Here is a 24,033-nt window from a genome sequence, read left to right as displayed (position 1 = left end):
ACAACCATCCTCAGAAATGAATTTCATGCACATCGGGGAAGTCCACAGCACGGGCGATGATGATGCAGCCATAGTAAGAAGGGAAACCTCCTCATGGGTTTGCAAGCAACAGTAGTGACAGTGAGTTGTATGGTGTCGCTCATATCAGTCATTATTTCATAGAAGAGTTGTCATACCCAGCCTGAAGGGAGTAGGAAAAACACTACCATGGAACCAGCTTGTGTGATTATGAACAGGGTGAAGGCATTTCTGTTTGCATTCCATTGTTTTTTCGGCCACAAGAAAATAAAAGTGCCCAGGCAGTCCAATGCGGGAACTGCAAACTGCTGACTTCATAGCTAACCAGAAACTCCACTTATAAAAGGTGGCACCTCTTTGTGAGTGACAGTGTTCTTCCTTCTACAGACGTCTCAGCTTACGTAGGTAGGAGAATCTAAAGGTGGAAGCAGGTAGGCTAATGTAACTTTTACATTGTATGGTTGTGACTAGGTAAAGATAAATCGTTTTGAAAAGTACAATAGCAAAACGTTATGGAAACTGTAAACTTTGTTCCGTGCAGCATCAGATTTAACGTTTTCATAACAACTCTCAATTGTGAAGTTAGAAGGGAGGTGAAAATATTTCTACTTACTCAGACACATGACAGAAATGATAGAGACAGACCTACTGTAACACACTATCAGCAACATTCCCACAGGGCTTACAGGAATGAGTCTACGGTATAGACATATAGATAGACTTTATTGATCCCACGAGGGATTATTTTATGTCTTGAACAGTCCATTATGTGTGCAAAACATGAATGAATGTTACTGTGTCAGCACAGCTCAGCCAGGTGTACCTTAGGTGACAGAAGATTCCATCATCTTTAGGGGAACTCCTATTGGTAAATGGACATTACTTTTATTCAGCTTTTTGTTCGCCAGGTGTTCCAATGTCTTGTTTTTTAAAAGGTCTGTGACAGTGAATTGAGTAAAAAATCACACCAATTAGTTCATTGATTGATATATCTATTTTTATTGCCTTTGAATGTTGGAAATGTTGTCTGTTTATATCGCATCACTGACATCATTTTAATAGCTGTGGAGTAACAAGTGTTCTTGCTGTTTTTGTGTGTGACAGTGGATAAGACCGAAGTGTCGCAATGCGTAAGAGTATCCAGAAATCAGGTACTGTATGTCTGTCAATCGTTGCTTATTACCTTTGCCTGGACCTTATACAATATGTTGATTCACCCACCTAACTTTCTTTTGAAAAGCATTTCTGTTTTCACAACCTGAAACAAACCACAGGTGTCCTTGAAAGGCAATCTTAGTGTGCAAATGTTCAGGACTGTTGAAAATTAAAGGTTTAGTGGGATGAGCTGGGGTGTTTTGTTCTTGTTCTTTTCAATCTTTTCCATTCACGGATGATTCTATAGGGAAGAGTAGAATCTGGAATTAAAGATCGTATTGCCTTGTGTTTTGATGAAACCAGTGTTGAACGCTGTGTTCTACAAGCCAGTGGAAGGAGTGGAGGAAGTGAGGACAGGATACCTGTTAAAGTCTCCTCCCCCGTTTCCTCTCAAAACAAAGGTGAGTTTTTCTGGGCCATCGCAATACATACTGTATTGTTTCTGGTCATGGTAAACTGTAAAAAGTATGTAAAGTCATATTTTGTTATAAATCTTAGCTGTGTTTTTATTGTATGATTTGTATACTAACATGTTGGTCTGTTTAATGCTGTGCTGTATATTTTGACAATCACAAACATCCATCTTTTTATATAAGTTACATAAGTTTCTATTTCCAAGATAAACTATAATTCATTGGTCTATCGGCAGAACTCATGGAAGCGGCGTTTCTTTGTGCTGTTCAAGATGAAGGACGAATCTTACCTGTTGAAATACTTCAAGAGTTCAGAGGACAGGGAAAAACCATACGGGGGCATCGACTTATCTACGTATGTTCTGCGTAAAACATTATTAATCAAACTCTCAACATATGTTAGTCCTACAAGTGATGGTTCCAATACTCATTCATGTCATTGTGAACCCTTTACTCTACTTTACTGTAGAATTTCGCTGTTGTACTCGAGCCCTCAAAAACACATCCAGTGGCCACGGATCAACAAGAATTTCAAATGCTCTCCCGACTGTGTACTCTACATCAAGGCTCGTGACAGGGAATACTTCCTCATCGGAAACGACAGGTCTGTCAGACTTTTCTAAGCCTTTTGGTTACAGGCAGAGGCAGAAAATTACAAAAGGCAGAAAATTACATCACTGACTGCCAGTAAGACATAGCTGAATGGTGTGTGTCACTCTCACCAACTTTCATGACGCTGCCATTATTAAAACAGTCATTCTGTAAAACATTCTGTTTGGACAGACATCATATGAAGATTATATGTTGGTGAAGGAAAGTAGCTGCTACCTCAGCTTTTGCTGTGCCCTTATTTGATACCAAACTACTGTTGGCTAATGCTGTGACAAGCAGTTCCTCCAGTCTGGGTAGCTGTACTGTAGAAGTGGACCAGTAGAAAGTAGGTCAGAGACGCTTGCTTCTTCGGGTTGACGTGTTCGCCAGCTGGGTTGGGCCATACACCCATCCTGTCCTTCAAATGGTTGAAGGACCTTTGTTGACACTTTCACGGGTAGTAAAACACTTCATCGATGCTTTACAATTCCCTTCATGGTCCTGCTATTTCTGGCAGTCTAACAATACAATTTAACTGAGGACGATGCTCTGGACTTAGACATCAAATGAATAGGGGTTGAAAGGAGAGTGATTCATTTGTTGGGCCATAGGTCCACTGTAAGTGATTTGATCCTACCACAATATTTTTACTTAAATGTTCTATTTGATGTAAAAGCTCAAACCGTGCATGCAGAAGTGTTAGTACTTTTTTGAACATGGTTGCCATGCTTGTGTTTTCAGTTCTGACATTGATGGCTGGTTCTGGGACATATATGAGGCTCTGAAACACCGCCCACACCAAATGCTGAATCCAGAGGTAATCAACATTCTTTTACATTGCCTAAAAGGCTGGGGTAAACTTTGTAAACGCACACAAACTGTATGCCAAAGGTACTGAAATGATAGACATGCGCTTATTAATTATTTTGTGAGACAAATTTACAAAAAGGGCATTTAGACCGAGTACATAGTTTAATTATAGAATCTTTTTAAATAGATCTATTTTCAAGTCTTCCTGTTTATTTTCTCTAAAAGGTCTTGGCTGATGATTCCTCTTTCACCATTGAGGTAAATAAAAACTCTTTGATCTACCGCATAATGTTGGCAATCCAGTTTTTCTTGTCATCTGTCATTAACCTGACGGTATCACAATAACAAACCTTGGTACTAACACACATGAGTTTTTAAATATAATATCCATCTAAAACAGTCTTTGACTAAAATCCATGCATTGCAATCATTTTGTTGAATGTTATTAAATGGTGGATTTTATTTATATATTTTTACTAATAGACTATTTCAGATCCTATTCTAAGGGTTTTCACCCTTAAAAAGAGGGCAAATTTTGTCAAAGAAGATTGCAAGGTGAGTCTCAGTTGACAAGTGCCACATTTGATCGCACTGTACCGGTGACACCTTTACAGTTGTGATTGAAACATGATTGTACTAGTAACTATTCAGACGCGTGTCTCTGTCTATAAACACAGTACAGAAATACATTTTAAAAATTCATCATAAGTGCACAAGTATGTTTGATATGATGTTAGGTGCCTAGATATCTGATTGTTATAAGGCAAAAGGAGACACACATAAGCGCAGCTAGTTCAGGCAGGGCAATCAGGCAGTGCGCTTCATTCATTCATTGGGGACGTAAGGCGTCTTACTCCACCTTTCTATCCTTCGACCACTACCACACCCATGTTGGCAGCGCATATCCATTGGGCCCCGTCCGATAAGGCGTCTTCGAAAGACGCGCGGAAAGGCACACACTCACCCCGGTTGTTGTATGATCAGTGCTGCTGCCACCCTCCACCATCCCCTTTCTCCCCCGTGCTGTCTGTCTGTTCGTTCCCTCCAGGGGATTATATCTCTATTGCTCCCTGCCTCATATGTCATGTATGTATGTGTTACATCGAAGAGGCAGGGAGTGCTTCCCTTCGAATCTAAGGATTCAAGATTCAGCTTGAATTTAAGGCTTAGATCATCCACTCCGCCAGAGTTGAATCTACATGTCCATGTCATGTAACAATAAAAGCTAATTATTATAACATAAATATATTTTATAGGATCGCCTTATGATCTTCTTTTTCCTCTATTTAATTCCTTTGACCCATATACAAAATACATGCACAGTTTTAAGTCATAATTGACCTTATGTTGATATATTTTACTATCATTGCGAGAACCTAATCACCACACTGACTACACATCTCTTTCAAACCTTTTTTCCAGACCCAACCTGTGAAAGATAGGTCTGCATCTGAACCAAAGGAAGCAATCGCAAAGTCCACGGAAAGTATACAGGTGATGATGGACCTGGGGAACTGGTTTGGACCAAATGAATCCAACATCACAATAAACTGACACCAGTTCTGCTTTCTGCCTGACTCACAGGAATCACAACGAACCAGGAGAGCCTGCTCAGAACCTGCGACACACTCTATGAAGCTACCACTCTATGACTATCCCAAGAGCTTCCACAGAAAGGCGTCTCTGGTACATGTGCAGACAAGCACAGGCACAGATCTACACAGCTGTGCTTGCCTCATGCCGTCATATCCAAAGATGTTGTGCTCATCAAGTCTGTGGTGATGTCTATTGTTCTTCAGCTGCAGTTAGGGGTCTCAGTGCCTGTGTACTGTCTGTTTATTTTCGATATATGGCTTGCTTTGTCAAGTGTTACCTTTAATACATTTCTAGTTGAATGCATCTGAATCTGAATGGCATAAGCCATGACTTCATTCATATTTGAGATGTATGATGTGTTCGATTTTCCTCATTTTGCAGGGAAATGAAGAAGTGACATCTGGTCCTGAGTCTGTGGTAACAATGTGTTCTTGTCTTCCTCCAATGCAATATTTCTGCTTAAATATTATTTGTATACGGCTAAACACCCATTTGGAAAGTGACAGGGTAATGACTGGAGCTGGGATTGATTGGAATTTAATTTTCCCAATACACTTCTGACTCCATTTCTGTTTTTTTTCCATTAAACCACAGGCAGTGGAACATGCCTGGAGACCCTTGTCAGAGCAAGTGAAAGAGCCCGAGAATAATTACTACGATTATCCCAAGAAGTTTCTCAGTCACACACGCCAGGTACACACATTTCTAATAAACATGGTATAGTGGGACAGAGGCAGTCCTGGCCATCTTCAAGTTCAAGTTCAAGTCTTTTATTTGTCAGGTACACAGAACAACACAAGGTCAGACTGGTCAGACAAGGTCAGATTTCAACCCTATAACCTTTACTAACCTAAATGGAGTACAGTACAATAGTGCAACATTGCAGATCAGTGACTATGTCAATGACCATACAGGAGCCTGGTGGTGAGGTACAGTGAGGTACAGTAGTGCAATGTTACTGATAGTGCAACCAGTAGCTGAAAGTGACAGTGTATAAGTGACTAGTGTGCAGTGAATCAATGTCCATATCAGTGTCCGTTCAGAAGCCTGATGGCCCTTGGGTAGAAAACTGTTGTCCAGTCTACGTGTGCGCGACCGGATGCTGCGGTAACACCTGCCAGAAGGCAACGGGGTAAAGAGACTGAAGGATGGGTGGGAACAGTGTCTTAGAATCCTGCCGGCTTTCCTTAGGCAAAGTGTGTGGTAGGTGTCCTGTGGGGCTGGGAGGTCCTGCCGATGATGAAATCAGCAGAACGGACCACACTTCGTAGGGCCTTGCGGTCCCTGTCTGTGCAGCTCCCATACCACACGGTAACACAACCAGTCAGAATGCTCTCTATAGTGCATCTGTAAAAGTTAGTGAGGATGACTGAGTCCATACCAAACTTCTTCAGTCTCCTCAGGAAGAAGAGGCGCTTACGGGCCGATTTGACCACCTTGTCCGTGTGAACAGACCAGGTGAGGTCGTTGCTGATGTTCATCCCGAGGAACTTGAAGCAGCTGACCTTCTCCACTTCAGATCCGTTGATGAGTAGGGGTGCATTCTCCTCCTCCTGCCGCCTCCTATAGTCCACAATCATCTCCTTGGTCTTGCTGATGCCTGAGAGAGGTTATTGTCCTGACACCAAAAAGTCAGGGTGTCAACCTCCTCTCTGTAGGCTGACTCCTCACTGTCAGAGATGAGGCCCACGATGGTTGTGTCGTCAGCAAACTTACCAAGGAGGTTGGAGCTGTGCGTTGCCCTTTGAGGTTGGAGCTGTGCGTTGCTTGGAGACCAGTCTGGAGGGGATGATGGTGTTGAATGCTGAGCTGTAGACAATGAACAGCATCCTCACATACGTATTCCCCTTGTCCAAGTGGGAGAGAGCGGTGTGCATAGTCAGAGCGATGGCATTGTCTGTAGACCTGTTGGACCGGTATGCAAACTGCATAGGGTCCAGGGTGGGGGGCAACGAGGAGCAGATGGATGATTTGACTAGCCGCTCGAAGCACTTCATGATGACAGAGGTCAGTGCTATCGGGCGATAGTCATTCAGACATGTGACCTTGGTGTTCTTGGGCACAGGGATAATGGTGGTCCTCTTGAAGCTGGTGGGGAGCACAGACAGGTTAAGGGAGAGGTTGAAGATGTCACTGAAGACCCCTGCCAGCTGGTCAGCGCAGCCCCTGAGGGCCCTACCTGAAATGCTGTCTGGGCCAGGTGCCTTGCGAGGGTTGATCTTCTTAAAGCACAGCCTCACCTCAGCTACAGTTAGTGTAGGCACACCACTGGCTTGGCCCCATCTATGTAGCACTTTCTTCCTGTGTGTGATTGTTCTGGCTCTAGTTCACTGGCACCTGCACAAACAGGAAGTCATAAGGCACTACAGCAGGCCCCAGATAAACAGTTGATGAACGGTTGTTGTGTTGACGTTAAACGTCAAAGGGGGACTGTGGAAGATATTTAGATTTCCTGTGTGCTTACATTATTTACTAATCAAGAGAACTAGTCATTGGATACTAGTTAGTATGTTCTCATGTAAGCTTGCTATTAATAGGAGTAGATTGTGTCTGTGTCAGGGTTGATAGATGTTCGAGATCAGGAGAAAGTACTGGCTATATGTTCCTTGTCATGACTACAAGGAGAGCTCCACCTATGAACTCTCTAGTCTGAGTGGTCATGTGTTGGGAGCTGTGAATCTCTTTCTCTGAGACTGTTGTAACGTCATTTCTGCTGTCACTATCTATGTTTACATTCTTGTGCCCTATAAAAGATGGTCCTCCGGCCTTCAGAGCGGAGAGAGACATGATTGAGACCTAAGTCTGGTTTGTGCTGTCATTTATTGTCAGAGGTCTGGTTTTCCCTCCCAATCTGCAGTCACTCCCGTTTATGGAGACAAACAGAACACTTTCTCCATCAAAGTCAGTGTTCCAGCCTTAGAATTAAAGTTAGACAGGTTGTTTGTGACCTTGTTCTTAGTCTGGTCTGGACCAATGCATCCTTCTCTAGGTGGATTTCAGTACAGAAGACTATATTCAAACACACACACACTTGTTTGCATGCACACACACAATGTCCTACACACAATGCCACTCACATGCCTCATAGTGTTATTTTTGTCTTCAAATTGCAGGAGAGTGAAGATGATGAGGCTTATGAGGATGACGGACACAGCTACTACATGAAAATGGAGACAGTGTGAGTACTCCTCACTCCTCAGTCATTTTAAAGGCTTTCAAGGGAACATGTTTAGTTGCCATCCAGGCTAGTTTGCCTAATAAAACGGTTGACTGTGTGTGTGTCTGTGTTGGTCCATGCTTGTGTGTGTGTGTGTGTGTGTGTGTGTATGTATGTGTGTTTGCGTGTTTCACAGGTTTGAAACAATGAAGGAGGCTAAAGTTTTTGACAAGCTCAAGACTCAGGTGTCAACTGAGGCCGAAGCAGGTCCAGATGAAAGGTTCATCACTCAGTTAACTATTGATTCATGTCATATTTTAATATTTAATAAAAAATTGCTAAGGAACGCATCTTTTGTTTGGCATGTAGACCAGACTGCTGACAGTAACAGCATTGTTAGTCCTGGCAGGCATTGTTGACAAGTTACTAATCAGTCATGATAAGAATGTATCAGAGCCAGTCAAGCCAGTCTGTTTCAGCACTGTCCCAAAGTATGAACTCAAACACCAGGTACACAGTGACATGTTCGGTACACAGTGACATGTTCATTGTGTTGGATACACTGTGAAAAAAACATTTGCATTTGTATTGTATTGTATCCATATAGTGTATTGTAATTCAACATGATCAACTAAACCTTAGTTCCATCCAGTGTTAGTTGAAGATATCTGCAAAAAAGTGGGAAGTACTGTGTCCAGTAAAATAAAAAGGTTTGTGACTTTACAAAAAAAGAGCAGTGCGTGACCCTTGGGTCTATTTATAGTGCAGTGGGAATGTTCAGTCTGCTTGGTGTTGATTAGTGTCGGTAAGAAAGGAAGGATAGTCTCCGAATGAGGAAACAAATTATCATGAGCACGGATCTAGTTCTCATATATCAGATGCTTCTGAAGTATTTTTCAGAAAACGTTGGGCTGTGGGGTTTTCCAACTGGGTTTAATTTCTCAGCAGGGTGGACTGCCAGGCAGCCTGTGATAGCAGTCCCACCGAGAATGACTGCCAGGCAACCTGTGATAGCAGTCCCACCGAGAATGACTGCCAGGCAGCCTGTGATAGCAGTCCCACCGAGAATGAAACTGGTCCTCCTGTGGTGATGACCCAATCAAAACACCTGCAGCAGCACAGCTCAATCGAAAGGTGATTCACACAATTACAGTGAAGCAGTAATTGTTGAACAATTCAATTTAGAGTTTGGTGATGTTGATGCCAATACGTAATCTTTATTTTACATAACTTGAGACTAAACGTCTTCATTAGCAAGGAGGAAGAGCTTCTTGCAGAGAAAGATATCATTGTGAACCAGGAGGATTTGAAAAAGCATCTGGTGGTATCTGATGTGGAAGGCAAACCATGGTATGTAGCCTATTGAAACAGTGGTCATATTGTTTTCTTTTTGCGCCATCTGTTATGAGGATTTATGTAGGCAAATGAAGCATGCACACTGTTATTTGTCAGCATGACAGGAGTTGACATGTGATCTTTGCCCAAACATTAACTCTTAACGACAACTGTGAAGGTCTGTTGTCTGGCTACCGCTCATCTTTACATCTTATTAATCAAAATTCCTGTGGTCATCTAGCAAGGTTTTACTGTGGTGTGGATTGCAGGTGGCGTCAAGCAGATTGGTAATACTGGGACTCCTACACTGCTAGTTTAATGCAGACCACATGTGCCAAAGGGCTTTGAGGAGGACAGATCTGGGTTTACATAGGGTGTGTATATTCACAGTGTGTGTATGTGTATGTGTTTTAGTGTCTTCGGTTGGACAGGCCAGTCTCAGACCACTTATCCATTCCATAAGGGTGACCAAATTCTGGCAATAAATAACCTGCACACTGGCAGTGTGGAAGAGTTCCAGACCTACCTCAGAAAAATCCTCAAAGAACAGGTAAGCACACACACACACACACACACACACACCATGGACAGGCACGCACACGTACAGATACTCAAAGCGCACTATATTTCATATGCTTAATACGTGGGAATTTGTTTCGGGTGCACATTGCAGCCCCTGATGTGAGCTTCTTCTCACGTATTCATTGCAGGTGACACTGACCATCTTGCGTCTACCTGGATCTGAACCTATGCCTTCCATCTTTATTTCCAATAAGTGAGTCCTCTGTAATCAACAACAAAAAAAGCCTTCTACAGTACCTGACCATGGTTCCTGAAGTTCAGGGTATTTAATATGGACCTTTACAGTGCACACATGGAGGTCCATAACATCTGTGACATTGCTATAATTTCGTTACTGTATGGATTCTTATTGGATTCTTATTGAGATTCTAATGATCTATATTGTATATTCCAGTGCTGACTGCTGGAATAGGGAGGGGCCAGACTAGGGAAAAGGTGACCCAGTACCTGTCAGATTACCCTTCCATCCTGAAAGTGCACATTGCCTTGTCTCAGTATTCTCCAATTATAGATCCCATCATCAGGGCTGGCCTATGCCCGAAAATAGGCCCATCCCTAATTTCAGTTCAGTGGCAGGCATATTGCTCCGTGTTGTGTAACAATCCCTAGTTGGTCAAGAGGGTGTGCTGCCTGTTTTGAAATCCGGATCCTATCTGTTGTATCAAATCTCTTCCTGGAAAGAAACAGAAAGAGGGGGCTTAGTTAGGCACTGAAAACCCAACAGATGTGGGTGGTAAAAGTATATGACAAAACAACATTTCCCAGAAAGATTTTTGTGATGATAAACCTGCTTAGTGACGCACCTTGCAAACATCCCTTTTAATGTTCAGAGGCATCATAATAAGTTTGTGCCAAATATTTGACAAGGCAGTGTTACACTGTTGAATTGTGAAGCTAATTCTGGTTTCCTGTCAATAGATACTCTTTGGGAGTCAATCACTACAGGGTTCAGCCCACTGCTTATTGCAATGTGTTGATTTATACATGAACCCCAGGGGAAACTCTAGAGATTTGTGATCATGTGATCTATTGAAGTATATGTACGGTTTTGATTGAACAAATCAGGAACCGGCCTGTGATGCTGTGCCGATCACAGTCCCAGCCCTGTGGCTACCTCTGCTTATACTGACATTTACCAACCGACCCAAGTTGAACACTGGATTTTGGTGTTCCACCACCCTGCTGTATAACTATGTTTAGCCTGTGTTCTGCGCCTATCTTTCACCAACCGTCTCTGAAGGAGGGGTTCCCTCACTGAATTCTTCCATTATTTCTCCTCTAGTTTTTCTGGGAGTTTTTCCATGTCTTTCTCGAGGGTTTAGGTTTGTTGAGGGGCAGTTCTATGGGCGTATGTGAAACCCTCTGTGACATTGCTTGTAAAAAGAAAAAGGCTATACAAATACATTTAGATTTGAATTGAAAATGAATTTTCCTCTGACTTTCTTCTGACGTGTAATGTAATGCAATGTAATGACCTATATTCCACAGTCCAGTTGCGCCCCCTAGAGGGCAGAGAGGACTCCTTCATTACACACATTATTTCTACCTTTTACTCCTGTTCTTTATTTGCACTATATCTAAAACATGCCTTGTACATACTGGCTGCTGGTACAAACCTTTTACAGGTTTTACATGTATTAAATCACTATATTAAATACTGCTTTGGATTGTCTTATTGTCCTCAATTACTTAAATACTTTATGATTCCAAACAGACAGTCAGATCTAGAAAATCTAGAAGCATTTGCTGAGTACATTGGAACAATTTAATGTAGTGTTCCCAGTCATTTGGAAAATGTGCGCATCAACTTGAGAATAAGGCTTAACAATTCAAACCAGTAGATGGCTGACTTACACCAAGATAAAGAAGGACTTAACGGTTTCAGTCCTTGTGTAGGATGGGACGAAACAGCAACACATGGGTAGTTCAGACCTTAGAATGTTGGTATTACCATATTTGGTTGATAAGGTACAAGGCAGAACTGATATCTTACTTGGAACTTGGGCTTGAATGTGTAACAAGTGGAGAAAAAAAAGCCTTCATTTGAGGCTTTAAGGCTTCAGAGTGACTTTTGCAGGATATGTGCATGAACACCATGCCTGGGAGCTCCTTCTCCCAGCTTTAGATGTGTCCTCACAGCCACTCCTTCCAGTCAAGATAAGACAGGCTTTCCATTAAGCTCTGGGTCTTAAACTCCAATGGATGGGATCCTGGTCGAACTCTGATAAATGTCATGCGCTAGTAAAGAATGAATGAGACCAGCATTACAATTAGAATCCCCTCAAGATGGCAGTGGGCAGGGTGTGTAATTGGAGGGTCCTTACATTGATTGGTCCCCTTGTAAAGAGGAGGTGTGATAAACCGTGATGGGGGATGAAAGATGTGTGGTCAGAGAGGCTCCCTGCATGCGGCCCACTGCTTAGCATATCAGGGAAGGTACTAAACTAAATCAACAACACCAGCTTAGTCTATGTTCAGTTAACACCATCACATGCCCTGTCTGTGCAATCCCCACCACCAATGCATGAACAGTGGACCTATACGGTGTGTAGATGAACTTAAAAGCACCTTTAGATGCTTGATCCACACACGCTCTCTCCTGTCTTGCTAAAGGTCAATCCTGATTGGTTTTTGGTCCAACTGCCAGTGTCCAGTCACAACACCCCCTCAGTGTCTGGTTTCTAAAACCAAGAATTCCTACAACTTTTCCGGTGACATTTCCACGTCACGACTGGTTCCATCGAGATCCATCATATTCACTAAATGTTATGCATAACTTGTGTCACAGGGGCACCCCGCCTAATTGCATCTACTGACCTCTACAGTGAATCATCAAAGTTCTTGATGATTAAGAATACATTATAAAACGACCTTCCTCAAATTGGATTATAAAAGTTGGATGAGAAAGCATTCACTTAATTGCCATATCACAGTTGCAAGCATTTTGTAGATATTCAAACACACACACTGACACAGTATACATTTACACATAAAAAGGCTTATGATACAAAAAATGCCAGAATATATAAACTTGCCTGTACATTTTTTTAAAATAGTTTGTAATACCCCAAAACATATAAATCACTTGTCAGGCAGTTGAGTTAAGACGTGTCAATATTGCTCACAACTATTTGAACAAATGCATGAATACAACAGATATATTTCATTCTTGAGATTTACCTTTCCAGCTATTTTTAAGATTTACCTTTTAAGATTTACCTTTTAAATATCATGACAGGGATAGTCATTTGCCTCAACACATTTCCAATCTCAGCATTTCAGCCTTAGATAAGAAATGACATTTTACCCAATGACAAAAGAATGACTTGACATCAGATACACATGTATTTCCATTCATATAAAACTTCCATTAATCAAAATGGACAAATACTGGACAGTATAAGAAAGGAGAAAGATTGAACACTATATTTAGGTATTTCAAGGTAGCACAAGTTTCCTCCGTTGGCAGTTAAAAATGAAAGGTGACCATGGCAACTGAAGTAAAAGATTACCTTCTTTCAACCTGTGACCATGTAATTTGAAATGAAATACAATCGGTTTTACAGAGAGGCTTCATCTGAGGTCACAATTCCTAAAAGCAGTCAGGTCGTCAAATGTAATTTCAGTCAATACTGGAGGCACAGCCAGACTTCACTTCATAGATATATATTATATGGATTCAACTTTTTTGCTCTTATTATGGATTCATATTGCTTTTGCCTTCGCCTCCGCCAGCCACTCGCTGAAAAACGTGTCCATGGCCTTCCGGCTTTCTCTGCTGCCCACGTTGACCGTGGGGATGATCTTGAGGGGTCGCAGCCACTGCACAAAGCGCTTCATCTCCAAGAAGCTGCTGTGCTCGCTGTAGGGGATACCTGGAAGGAAAAAGAACATCTCACTCAGACAATAAATTTGATGCCAAAAAAACGAGATAAAGTGGCTTTTTTCTTGGCATTGGGAGAAACTCAATAGCCCGTAACACCACAAGACACACGCGGCCCCCTCTACCTGGCCCCATCTACCTGGCCTGTAGAGGCCACCATGTTTTGGGGGCTACACTTTCAACACCCAGACCAACACAGGAAAAATTCTAATCAGATCCCCTGATCATTCCTTCATCCTCCTTCCTAAATTCAAAGTATTTCATTTCATTTTCCAGGTCCAGAAAAAGTTGAGCAGGACGAGAACTCTTCAGACTCCTCAATTATGGATGCGCTCTTAGACTAAAAGCTAAACGACGATTTTCCTAATCTCCCTTATTACGAGCCATCAAGTCCAATGAATAATAAGTATGTGTTTGGTTAGAGGGAGGCGGCAGCAGCTGTGCGTCTCCCACGGAATACAGAAAGCCAGCATTAAGGCAGTCTGGGGGGAGCGCCAACTGGTCCTGTCAGGGGACTGCGCTTGTGGGAGGCATTTCCAAATGACACCTCTTGAAAAATGGCCAAAACCGTGAGGCCGGTGCAGATGTTAACTTCAGGCGAGGTGACGTCAAGCGGCGCATTTTGAAAAGGCTTCGATCTTCTTTCATTCTAGAGTCGTTTTCATTTAGGAGTTTAAGTGTGGGAGGGGGGGCTGTACTGCTAATGGAAAAACAATGCTCAGAAGAGTATTGGTCTGAGAGATCACTTTTCCTGATCTCAAAACCATTGATATACAACCTTAACATGTGCTGAAGCAACCTGTGACGTTTCTGGTTTGGGTTGAGTTCCATGCCTCGCATCTTCTGTACCAATCAGGAAGACTACCAATCAGGAAGACTACCAATCCGTAGGACGAGAGAGTGAGAGCGGGCGAGAGAGAGCGGGCGAGCGAGCGGTCAACACAGACATCGGAAGGAGAGAAAAAGCAAGAGAAAGCGAGGTGCTGAGAGGTGGACATTTAAAAAAAAATCGGGAGTTTGCAGAACTGCATATGGGTTGTGCTGCGTGCGTCTTTCTGGGTCACCTCCCTCAGCTGCTGAGTGTGCACTGCTACGTGCTGGACGGATGGGGTTGTTGGGTAGTCTAAACATTTCCAGAAGGGGAGAAAGAAAAAGGCTGAATCACTGATATCAGATCAAGTCACGGCCTACTGAACATGCCGTCTGGACATGATACCTGATCCAGCTGAGTCTACCAAACGGCAAAGAAGGAAACGGAATCTGAGGAAAGTGAAGTGTGGGCACACATCAGATCATTATTTAACTATATGAATGCAGGAGATACATGGACATCAGTGCTAGTTTTACACTTGATGTATACTTTCATAGATATACTTGATCTAGACACTGACCTGGCACACCAATGATCCTACCCTATTAATCAAAAATGTGATGAGGATGGTCTCCAATCTAGACCAGTCCTGTACGTTATAGATGTTTCCCTGCTCCAACACACCCGATTCACATGAATTGTCGTTATCAAGCTCTGCAGAAGCCTGATGATAACGATAACCTGATGACCATTCATGTGAATCAGGTGTGTTGGAGCAGGGAAACATCTCCAACACACAGGACAGTGGGCCTGTGGGACCAGGGTTGAAGACCACTGGGCTACACTGACACGTACCATAGATGGAGATGTTGCCGCTGGTGTAGGGCCGGATGTCTTGCACCACATCCACCTTCTGGCTGAAGGTCCATCCGGTGGGCTTAAAGGCTACAAGCTGGTCATACTGCCCCGAAAACCTGCCCAGGTGAGCCTGGAGGTTCTGGAAAGACAGCAGGACACACCATCTGAATAGTGAAGCTTCCCCTCACCTTAACCTATTATACTGTTTAGTATTCATCTTTTGTTGCATTTTACATTTGTACAGGACGTCTACAACAACGTTTACATGTATTTCTAAGAAACATGAAGGGTATAAATTAGAATTTTTTTTAATTTTTGTAGTCCAAAGGTTGGACTACATTTGGGGATAGGTAGGCCTTTCACATCTGAATCATGGTTTCCCTTCACTAACAGCAGGATATAAACTTTGCAAAGTGTTTATCAAACGTGTCTCAGGGAATACAGAAACCACAATAATTTGCTAATGAGACAACTACGCCATTTATGATGAATCATCATTTGCGGCATTCAATTAATTTCTGTTGCACACAAGCGTGTCAATCTCCTATCGCAGCGAAATTATTCAGACATGAAAGCCTGAATAAATATTCATAACAATTGTGGCAAAGTCTCAAAAGATGCATTTCAAAGCTCAAACTGCATTGTGGGTACTGTAGTTTGGTCCCAGGGTATCTCCTTCAGACATGCATGGCAGGGACGTTGCCCCACCCCCCCGCCCCCACTCCCACCACCAAAAAAAAGTCAAGTTTTGAATCAGCACATCTGTGAAGACTGGTCATGGCTCTGTCCCAGCATTCATAACTATCTGGAGAGCTGCAGATGGCAGTTTGAAATGTTGTACTCCTTTGGAGAGAGAGAGATGCTGTGCTTGCAGCGCGGTCATTTAAATGAATTAGCATATTAATTGTTTAAACTTCAGGTCTTAGATTTGCATACACAACCAGTAGGCAGAAATGGATGAGGTTGCTTAATTGGTTGTCAAAATATCCAGGGAAAATGCAGTATTTAACCCTATTGTCTGAAAACGGGAGGCATCATTTAAGTCAGAACCTCTCATGTCAACCCTGAGAACTGTATTTTTTCAAACAATAAACAGAACAAAAACAAAACCGATTAATCTATACCGTCAGATTCTATAGTTTCAAGTCATTGGCTAGTTTTGCCAAACAAGAACTGCTATGCTATGGTAATGCACAGGAATTGAGTCAAACCCTACAACTATTTACACACAACATGTACCAGGTAGAGCTCAGCGCTAAAGCCCCTGACTGCAGAGCAAGTGTTCACAGGTTCAAATCCCCCATACGTCTCTTCGGGTAAAAGCATCTGCTCAATGAACACATTCCATGGGATGTGTTACTTCCGAAGTGGGGCATGCTGATGAACCGACCTTGAACTTGAGTTGCATCATGGGTAGCACATGGACCTGGGCGGCCCTCCAGTCTGTGGTGATGAGTTGTGTAATGTGCTTCGACTCCAGGCAGCACATGGTGTTGAACTTGTCCCGGGACATGCTCACTTTAGACCCCAGGACCTCTGCCAGAGCTGGGATGGACAGACGGTCAGAGCTATGTTCTACAAGAAATGGTTGCATTTACAACATAATACCAGGGTTTCCCGCGGCACTTTTCAGCTAAGGCGGCTGCCTAAGCAACACACGCCTGCCGCCTTAACTACGTCGTTTTGTGACATTTTTTATATAGCGATTTCGTTTGGAGAAGATACATAGAACACACAGACACCACCCCCCCCCCCCCCCCCCCATAATTTCCAATACTGATATGTATACTGATTCAATGCCAAACTTATTCTTAACTTCACTGTAGACATACAGTAGTAATTGTTGAAGTTATTCTAAATACACATGTTCTCAGCAGAAGAAGCTGATCTGAGCCCAGTTTTAATTCTGTAAAAAGCGTCCTTGGTTCTTAAGTGTTTTCTCCACTCACTGAAGGATGGTCTCTCTCAGCTTTAAGAACCTGCGTGTGTCTGTGTGTTGTGCGTGCGTGCGTGCATGTGTTGTGCAAGCGTTTGTTTGAAGTGGAGGGGAGGAGGGGATACAGGCCTCACACAAAAGGCAGGAAATAACTCATTGAAACCAAGGGCATCTTGGAGATGAAGTAGCTCGCCTTTGACATTTCCAACTCATCCACAAACAATCCATGGAACCCCCCTTTCAGAACATGCCTGCCCCTTCAAATTATTATCTACAGGACAGCCAGATAGAAACAGGAGAAAACTCAAACCCAAGCGGAATACAATGGCGTGCCACCAACATTATAGATTGAAATAGTCAGGCATATACATGTTTCCCCAAAAATTTAAATACTGAATCCTTTCGACATAAATACCCCCAAGAGTGCAAATCCACATCCTCTCACATTCTATACAGCAAGATTCCCAATCTAAAATAGGCTGGTTAGGCACCAAAAAAACACACAAAAAAAACACACTTCTCTGCACAAATCTCTGCCCTCCAATCTCAGAACTGCCCAATCATCTTCCTGAAGACTGGTCTACAGGGTAAGGCTTTTCCACACACACTCCTAGTCCAGACCACTCACCCAGAAAGACTTTCTCTTTCCCCACAGAGTAGGAGCCACAGACTATGAGTGTGCGGGGGTTGAGAGTGACGTGCTCAAAGGCTGTGCTGGCTGCAAAGCTGATGGCCTCCTGCTGACTGGGGAAGGTGTATTCAGGACTGCAGTACCTGAGGGAGAGAGGGAGGGAGGGAGGGAGGGAGGGAGGGAGGGAGGGAGGGAGGGAGGGAGGGAGGGAGGGAGGGAGGGAGGGAGGGAGGGAGGGAGGGAGGGAGGGAGGGAGGGAGGGAGGGAGGGAGGGAGGGAGGGAGGGAGGGAGGGAGGGAGGGAGGGAGGGAGGGAGGAGTGGCCCAGAGTGAGAAAACAGTTGAAGATTTCTGAAGTCTACGTGTGTGTGTGTGTGTGTGTGTGTGTGTGTGTGTGCGTGTGTGTGCAAATCAGGGTGCCTGGCAGAGTGTGGAGCGGAGGTAATGAGCCGACGTTGCTCCAGGACAGCGCTGGCTGTGATGGGAAGGCACAGGGAGAGCGTTCATTTCAGGAGGAGAACGAGTCTGTGACTCGTGAGTCACAGACTCTGTGAGTGTGTGTGTGTGTGTGTGCGTGTGTCTACAGCAGAATAAAGCACTCGGGTCTGCAGTCACAGTGGAGGGCAGAAATTGAACTCGAGGCTGACTCAGGGCCACAGCAGCCGTGATGACGCGGCTGCATGATGGAGTGGTCTAGCCACTGTATGGCTCTTTTTTTTTTTTTTTTACTCTGGAAAAACAGGGGAGACATTTACCGTCTCCTGACAAAAGAAAACATCAAGAAAACGCGGAGTGACATTTCTAGAGTGTTCACATGTGCGGGCGGGCGAGCGACTGACGTGGTGTCCAGGTAGAGGGTCTGGACCCTGCAGCTCAGCAGCGGAGGGTAGCGCTCCATGGAGGGGTCGGCTCGGAAGTCTCCCACGTGGAGGACGGTCTGGCCGTCTGGCAGCCGCAGGAGCAGCATGGCAGCGCCCGGACAGCTGCGGTCACAGAGGGGACCAGGTGAGAGGGCAGAACAGCCACTGGTGGGGTAACTCACTGGCGCCAGGGCTACAGATTCACATGGAGCCTCTGGACCCCTGGTAGCGCTGGACAGGTCGTGGCATGTTTATGACGAATCAGAGATGAAAACAGACATCCCCCCACTTAAGCATTTTGAATTGTTTACGCTTCCGATATGGCCGTAGAATTTGAGCCCGATTCTGATACTCACTGGTTGGCTTCCAGCAGGGTGACCTTGACTCCATCCACTGTGACCTCGGTGTTCATGGGCAGGATGTGAACATAGCGCTCCTCCACCCTCAGCTTGCTCTTCACCAGGTTCCCTGTGATCTGAAGGTGAGGGACAGCCGTTAAAGCAGCTGTCAGCCTGCCATCTGTGGTCAGAAAACCAACTGTGGGCCTGGTGTTTGTGGACTTCAGCTCTGCCTTCAACACCATCCTCCCCGCCCCAGGACAAGCTCTCCCAGCTGAACGTGCCCGACTCCACCTGCAGGTGGATCACAGACTTTCTGTCTGACAGGAAGCAGTGCGTTAAGCTGGGAACACAAGTTTCTGACTGACGTCCCATCAGCACCGGATCTCCTCAGGGCTGCGTCCTTTCTCCTCTGCTCTTCTCCCTGTACACCAATAGCTGCACCTCGAATCATCTGTCTGTCAAACTCTTAAAGTTTGCGGACGACACCACCCTCATTGGGCTCATCTCTGACGGGGACGAGTCTGACTACAGGTGGGAAGCTGACAACCTGGTGTAGCCAGAACAACTTAGAGCTCAATGCTCTTGAGACAGTGGAGATGGTTGTGTACTTCAGACATAATACAGCCCCACTCACCCCCATCACCCTGTGCGACTCCCCAGTAAACACTGTGGAGTCCTTCCGCTTCCTGGGCACCATCCTCTCCCAGGACCCCAAGTGGGGACTGAACATCAGCTCCCTCACTAAGAAAGCACAACAGAGGATGTACTTCCTACGGCAGCTGAAGAAATTCAACCTGCCAAAGACAATGATGGTGCACTTCTACAGCCATCATTGAGTCCATCCTCACCTCCTCCATCACCACCTGGTACGCTGCTGCCACTGCCAAGGACAAGAGCAGACTGCAGCGTATCATCCACGCTGCTGAGAAGGTGATCGGCTGCAATTTGCCTTCCCTCGAGGACCTGCACACCTCGAGGTCCCTGAGGCGAGCGAGGAAGATTGTGGCCGACCCCTCCCACCCTTGTTACTCCCTGTTCCAGCTACTCCCCTGCGGCAGAAGGCTGCGGTCCATCGAGACCAAAACCTCACGCCACAAGAACATTTTCTTCCCATCCGCTGTTGGCCACCTTAAGAAAGGCTAAGGACTCACGGACTTTAAATCACAATCTGCACAATGACACCCTGCACATTGCAATTTGCACTATTGTATCCTTGTATCCTTCTCTTTGCACCATCTGTATTTTTAGGTTAGATTGTAAATGATGGCTACTTATTTTATTTTTTATTCTAAATCCCCTTAGTATTAGCTAGACTTTGCTCCTTTTGTATAGTTAGTCCACATATTTAAGTTTCAATATTCCTATATGTTTAATGTATGCACCTCCCTGCCAAAGTAAATTCCTTGTTTGTGCAAACATTCATGGCGAATAAAATCCCTTCTGATTCTCTTAATGCTTGTCAGTAATGGATTCTGAAGGTCTAGTTCTCTGCATTTACACAAAAGCAAACAAACTGATTAAACTCAAGCGAGTACCGTGCTTTGACTGACAGCTCCAGGGCCTAGAGAAGTCGAGATAGACATGGGTCTTTGTTCTTAACTTGTCTGTAAAGAAATATTATGTCTTTCAAATCTTTTAATACTGGAAATCAAAGTGGGTAGTTGTTGTAAAGGGTAGCCAAGGGAGTTGTTTTAAATCTATACGAGAAGGCATATTAAAACTTGGTTCATGAATTCAGCATGAACTCAGCATGTTCATTTTTCATGAGGGTTATGATGAAAGAAATAGGGCCTGTCCACATGAAACCTCTGTTCAGGCCACTGTCCTGTTTTAGCCTCAACCCCCGAGGACTGCTAGTGGAACATGTTAGCAGGGCATGACTCATGAGAGAAACTGACCTATCCTGGAAATGCTGCACAATAGACTTGGGGTAAAACATGGGTAAATCCTACAACTCCATGGTGTTTATGTCATATACAGTAAAACTACTCAAGTTAAGAATCTAAAGCACAAAAGGTTTTCAGTTCAGTGGCCAGTTGTTACAGTTTGAGCAAGAGTGTAGTTTCATTGGGGGGAAATATGGGCCAAATATAGATCGTTATTTTCCATATGTATCCATTTTAGTCGACTTTCAGTTTCATACCAAACAGACAAATGTCCTTTTTTCAGGAAAGGATAAGGGACAAGGGTGTTCACAACAGTTCCCAAAGGCGTTCATACATCTTTTAAATGCTCTCTTGCTGCCAATGTGTATTCTTGGCTAGAGTCCTGTGCATGCATCCGTCTTTATTTCCTGACCACGTTCAGTGCGACACCATCAATGCTGGCAGGAACACGTCTGTCCTGTATAATCTACCTTCATCTGAAGACGCTGTCCTTTTTACAACACAGCATTGCCTCAGAGGTTTGAAATAGTCACTGGCAAGGATTCTAATCAGTTAACAGTTACCTCTGGGGGCCGTGCCCTACTGATGCAGAGGAAACAGCAGGTAGATTGTGCTGAGCGACCACAGCAGGCCTACCTTGTTGCAGTAGATGGGAAACGTGGAGTTCTTCCTCAGACCTCCGTAATGGTCGGAATGAAAGTGGGTGAGGAAGTATGCAGTGATGCCGTCTATCGCCCCGTACAGGAAAGCGTCCACAACAAACTTGGTCCCTGGAGGATGAAAAATTCTCATTTAAAAAACGTTATTAGTTTTCAATAATACTTCAACAGTTGTTTAATTAAATACCATGACTCAACAAGACATGAACTCGCCTGGAATCTTTTTATAGAACGGACATCGCCTGGGTTCCCCTGCCTCTCCATCCGTTTTCCCCCTGTTCCTCCACCTCCTGCCTCCTCCCCATCCCCTTCTTCCTCCACCTTCCTGAGTTTTCTGGGTACCGTCATTGTCGGGGATCTCTTCCACCTTTAGGACCACGTCAGCGCTGGGCCCCCTGCTCCTCCTCTGCCGTCCTCCGCGCTCCCTTCTCCCTCTGGAGGCCTCAGCACACCCTGGAGCTGAACTCTGCTCCGGCAGCACACTCTCAGCAGCCTGCTCTTTCAGAGGTTTGAGCCCAAAAAACACCCCAATGTCTGTCTGCTTGAGGCCAGAGGATGGTCCTGCTTTGCCCGGCCCCTTCCCGGGTGCCGTGCTTGCTTGAGACAGTTGAGTTAAAGAGATCTTAGGAGACGAAGGCCCTTTCTTTGGCGCTGCTGAAGTTTGTTCTGTTTTTATTGGAGATGCATTTACATTTTCGGCGTGAAGGGCGTTACTGCTGTTTGTGCTAGAAATGTGTTCTCTGAGCTGTTCTAACACTATACTCTGTGGGGATTGGAGTCTATGGCTGGTTCTGCTACAGCGAACTGAAGTGTTTTCTACTGCAGGTCTCAAAGGGGAGGCAAGGCCATTTTTAGCAGCTGTGAACGTAGGGTGATTGTTATCCGCTAATGAGCTAATTGACATCACCTGGGTGTCACCGTTTGATTCAAATTTAGATATGTCAGAAAGGAGCTCGTCATCAATTGACAGAGCCTCATCATCAAGTGATGGATCGTCACTGAATAGAATGGTTGATTCGTTATTCTCATTTTCATACAAACTATTTGGAAACAGCTGTTTTCTTGGTTGGCCACCACTGATTTCATGATCCGTAGGGAATTCAGAGAGAGGAGGATATGAGATTCCATCATCACTGGAAGGAGAAGGCTTTGCTTTGACAAAGCCTCCTTCAATAGCTGGGCTTTCCCTATCTGTAACAATGGGGGTCGGTTCTTCCATTTTGCTTTCTTGTGATGTGGCAGACTTTACACCTCTGACAGAAGGTGACCAGCCTTTCTTTTTCCTGATGTCCTCAGGTGCAGGTGACCTCAAAAGCAAAAGAGCATTAGTCAGCTTTGAGGGGGTAGAGGTTCCACAGCCTGTGCTACTGGGAGAGCCTTGAGTGGGGAGCCCTGTTGCACTGTTCTGGGAACACTCCAATACTAAACTGGTGTTGCCCTGGTTCTCTTGGTCCAAAGAGTTGCCGCTGGGGACTTCACTGGATGTCCTATCCTGAGACAGACTGATGAAGGCTGGGTCATTTGTCGCTCGAAAGTGAGCTAGCAGCGTGTGGTTGTATCTCTTGTAGTGACTTGGAATTGTGGAGGAGCACTGGGTTCCATCTGGGCATTCTATCCATATCAGGAAAAAACAAGGGAATCAAGAGGACTAAAGAGGTCAAGTTGGTATTAAATATAAACATTATTATATATTTCATTAAAAGAAGGTCTGAAATGTTTTACATACCTTTGCTCTCATCCACTGGGGTTTCAAGACATTCGGCTACATGCCACCTTTGGGACTGGACTACTAATACAGAGAATGGCATCTGACACACAGGACAGAAATCTTCAGGAGTCAATACCTCATCGTCGCCGTTGTCAATTGGTTCGGTCCCGTCAATTTGTTTTGACTGTGTAGACGTGGCAGTTGAAGTTGGTGTGGAGTCTTTACCAATACACTCAGTTTCTGTTGCGTTGGGACCTCTGCTTTTAGAAAGGGCATTATTCCCTGTTTTCTTTACCATTATCTCGCCCTTTTGTATTCGTTTGGAGACTCGTCTTCTCTTAGGCATCGTTCCATTGGACGGTTCAGAAGTCTCTCGTCTCTTCTTTTGGAGAGGCTTATATTCCCAGATGTCATTTTCATCGTCTACTTCTGACATCTCGGACACCAAACTATTTACAATATCTCAAAAGCGGGGGGAAATGAGGAACGTCTGATGTACTTCAACCTTTCCTCTCATGGCTGCTAACATGCCATGGAGCTGCATTACCCGTCTCCTGTTAACAATCTCCATGTAGTCTAAATTACAATCCACCACAATGCGTAAAACCGATATTCCACGTTCCTATGAAAACATGTTTCATAGCAGAGTCTCGAAGTTCGGCAGGCGGCACCGAAATTTACCGCCACACAGTACAGTGTGATGTTGTGCAATGTTACAAAACACTGCAGTAGATTCGAGACATTTGATATATATTTTCATAACATCTTATAAGAACAATCTGTAGCGGTTTATTACGATATATG

At 44.3% G+C, this 24,033-nt stretch overlaps 2 protein-coding genes across 3 annotated transcripts; one reads left to right on the top strand and one right to left on the bottom strand.

The window, feature by feature from the left end:
- Positions 1-401: 401 nt before the first annotated feature.
- On the top strand, positions 402-11,327 carry LOC146259930 (pleckstrin homology domain-containing family S member 1-like). Its single transcript, XM_084669511.1, has 20 exons — positions 402-449; positions 827-886; positions 1,123-1,169; positions 1,477-1,574; positions 1,823-1,941; positions 2,056-2,190; positions 2,919-2,994; positions 3,213-3,245; positions 3,471-3,542; positions 4,410-4,481; positions 4,572-4,673; positions 4,965-5,000; positions 5,178-5,276; positions 7,697-7,761; positions 7,937-8,020; positions 8,686-8,874; positions 8,995-9,090; positions 9,490-9,625; positions 9,786-9,850; positions 10,052-11,327. Exons 3-20 carry the CDS (start codon positions 1,145-1,147, stop codon positions 10,083-10,085), a joined length of 1,536 nt encoding a protein of 511 aa, XP_084525637.1. The 5' UTR covers positions 402-449; positions 827-886; positions 1,123-1,144; the 3' UTR covers positions 10,086-11,327.
- A 1,257-nt stretch (positions 11,328-12,584) lies between these two features.
- Positions 12,585-23,936, bottom strand: dclre1a (DNA cross-link repair 1A (PSO2 homolog, S. cerevisiae)). Of its 2 annotated transcripts, XM_084669506.1 has the most exons (9): positions 23,248-23,928; positions 21,735-23,132; positions 21,499-21,632; positions 18,992-19,110; positions 18,615-18,758; positions 17,774-17,919; positions 16,600-16,754; positions 15,207-15,348; positions 12,585-13,532 (listed from the first exon to the last, which is right to left on the bottom strand). In XM_084669506.1, exons 1-9 carry the CDS (start codon positions 23,663-23,665, stop codon positions 13,363-13,365), a joined length of 2,826 nt encoding a protein of 941 aa, XP_084525632.1. In that variant the 5' UTR covers positions 23,666-23,928; the 3' UTR covers positions 12,585-13,362. The 2 variants fall into 2 exon arrangements, with proteins under 2 accessions (XP_084525632.1, XP_084525633.1); XM_084669507.1 differs by lacking the exons at positions 12,585-13,532; positions 15,207-15,348; positions 16,600-16,754 and adding an exon at positions 17,087-17,416 and having other exon boundaries at positions 23,248-23,936.
- Between the last annotated feature and the right edge of the window lie 97 nt (positions 23,937-24,033).

The sequence above is a fragment of the Hypomesus nipponensis genome, chromosome 13, assembly GCF_054491055.1.
Source record: "Hypomesus nipponensis isolate SF chromosome 13, ASM5449105v1, whole genome shotgun sequence".
Classification (NCBI taxonomy): domain Eukaryota; kingdom Metazoa; phylum Chordata; class Actinopteri; order Osmeriformes; family Osmeridae; genus Hypomesus; species Hypomesus nipponensis.
This window is presented reverse-complemented; position numbering and strand designations above follow the sequence as displayed.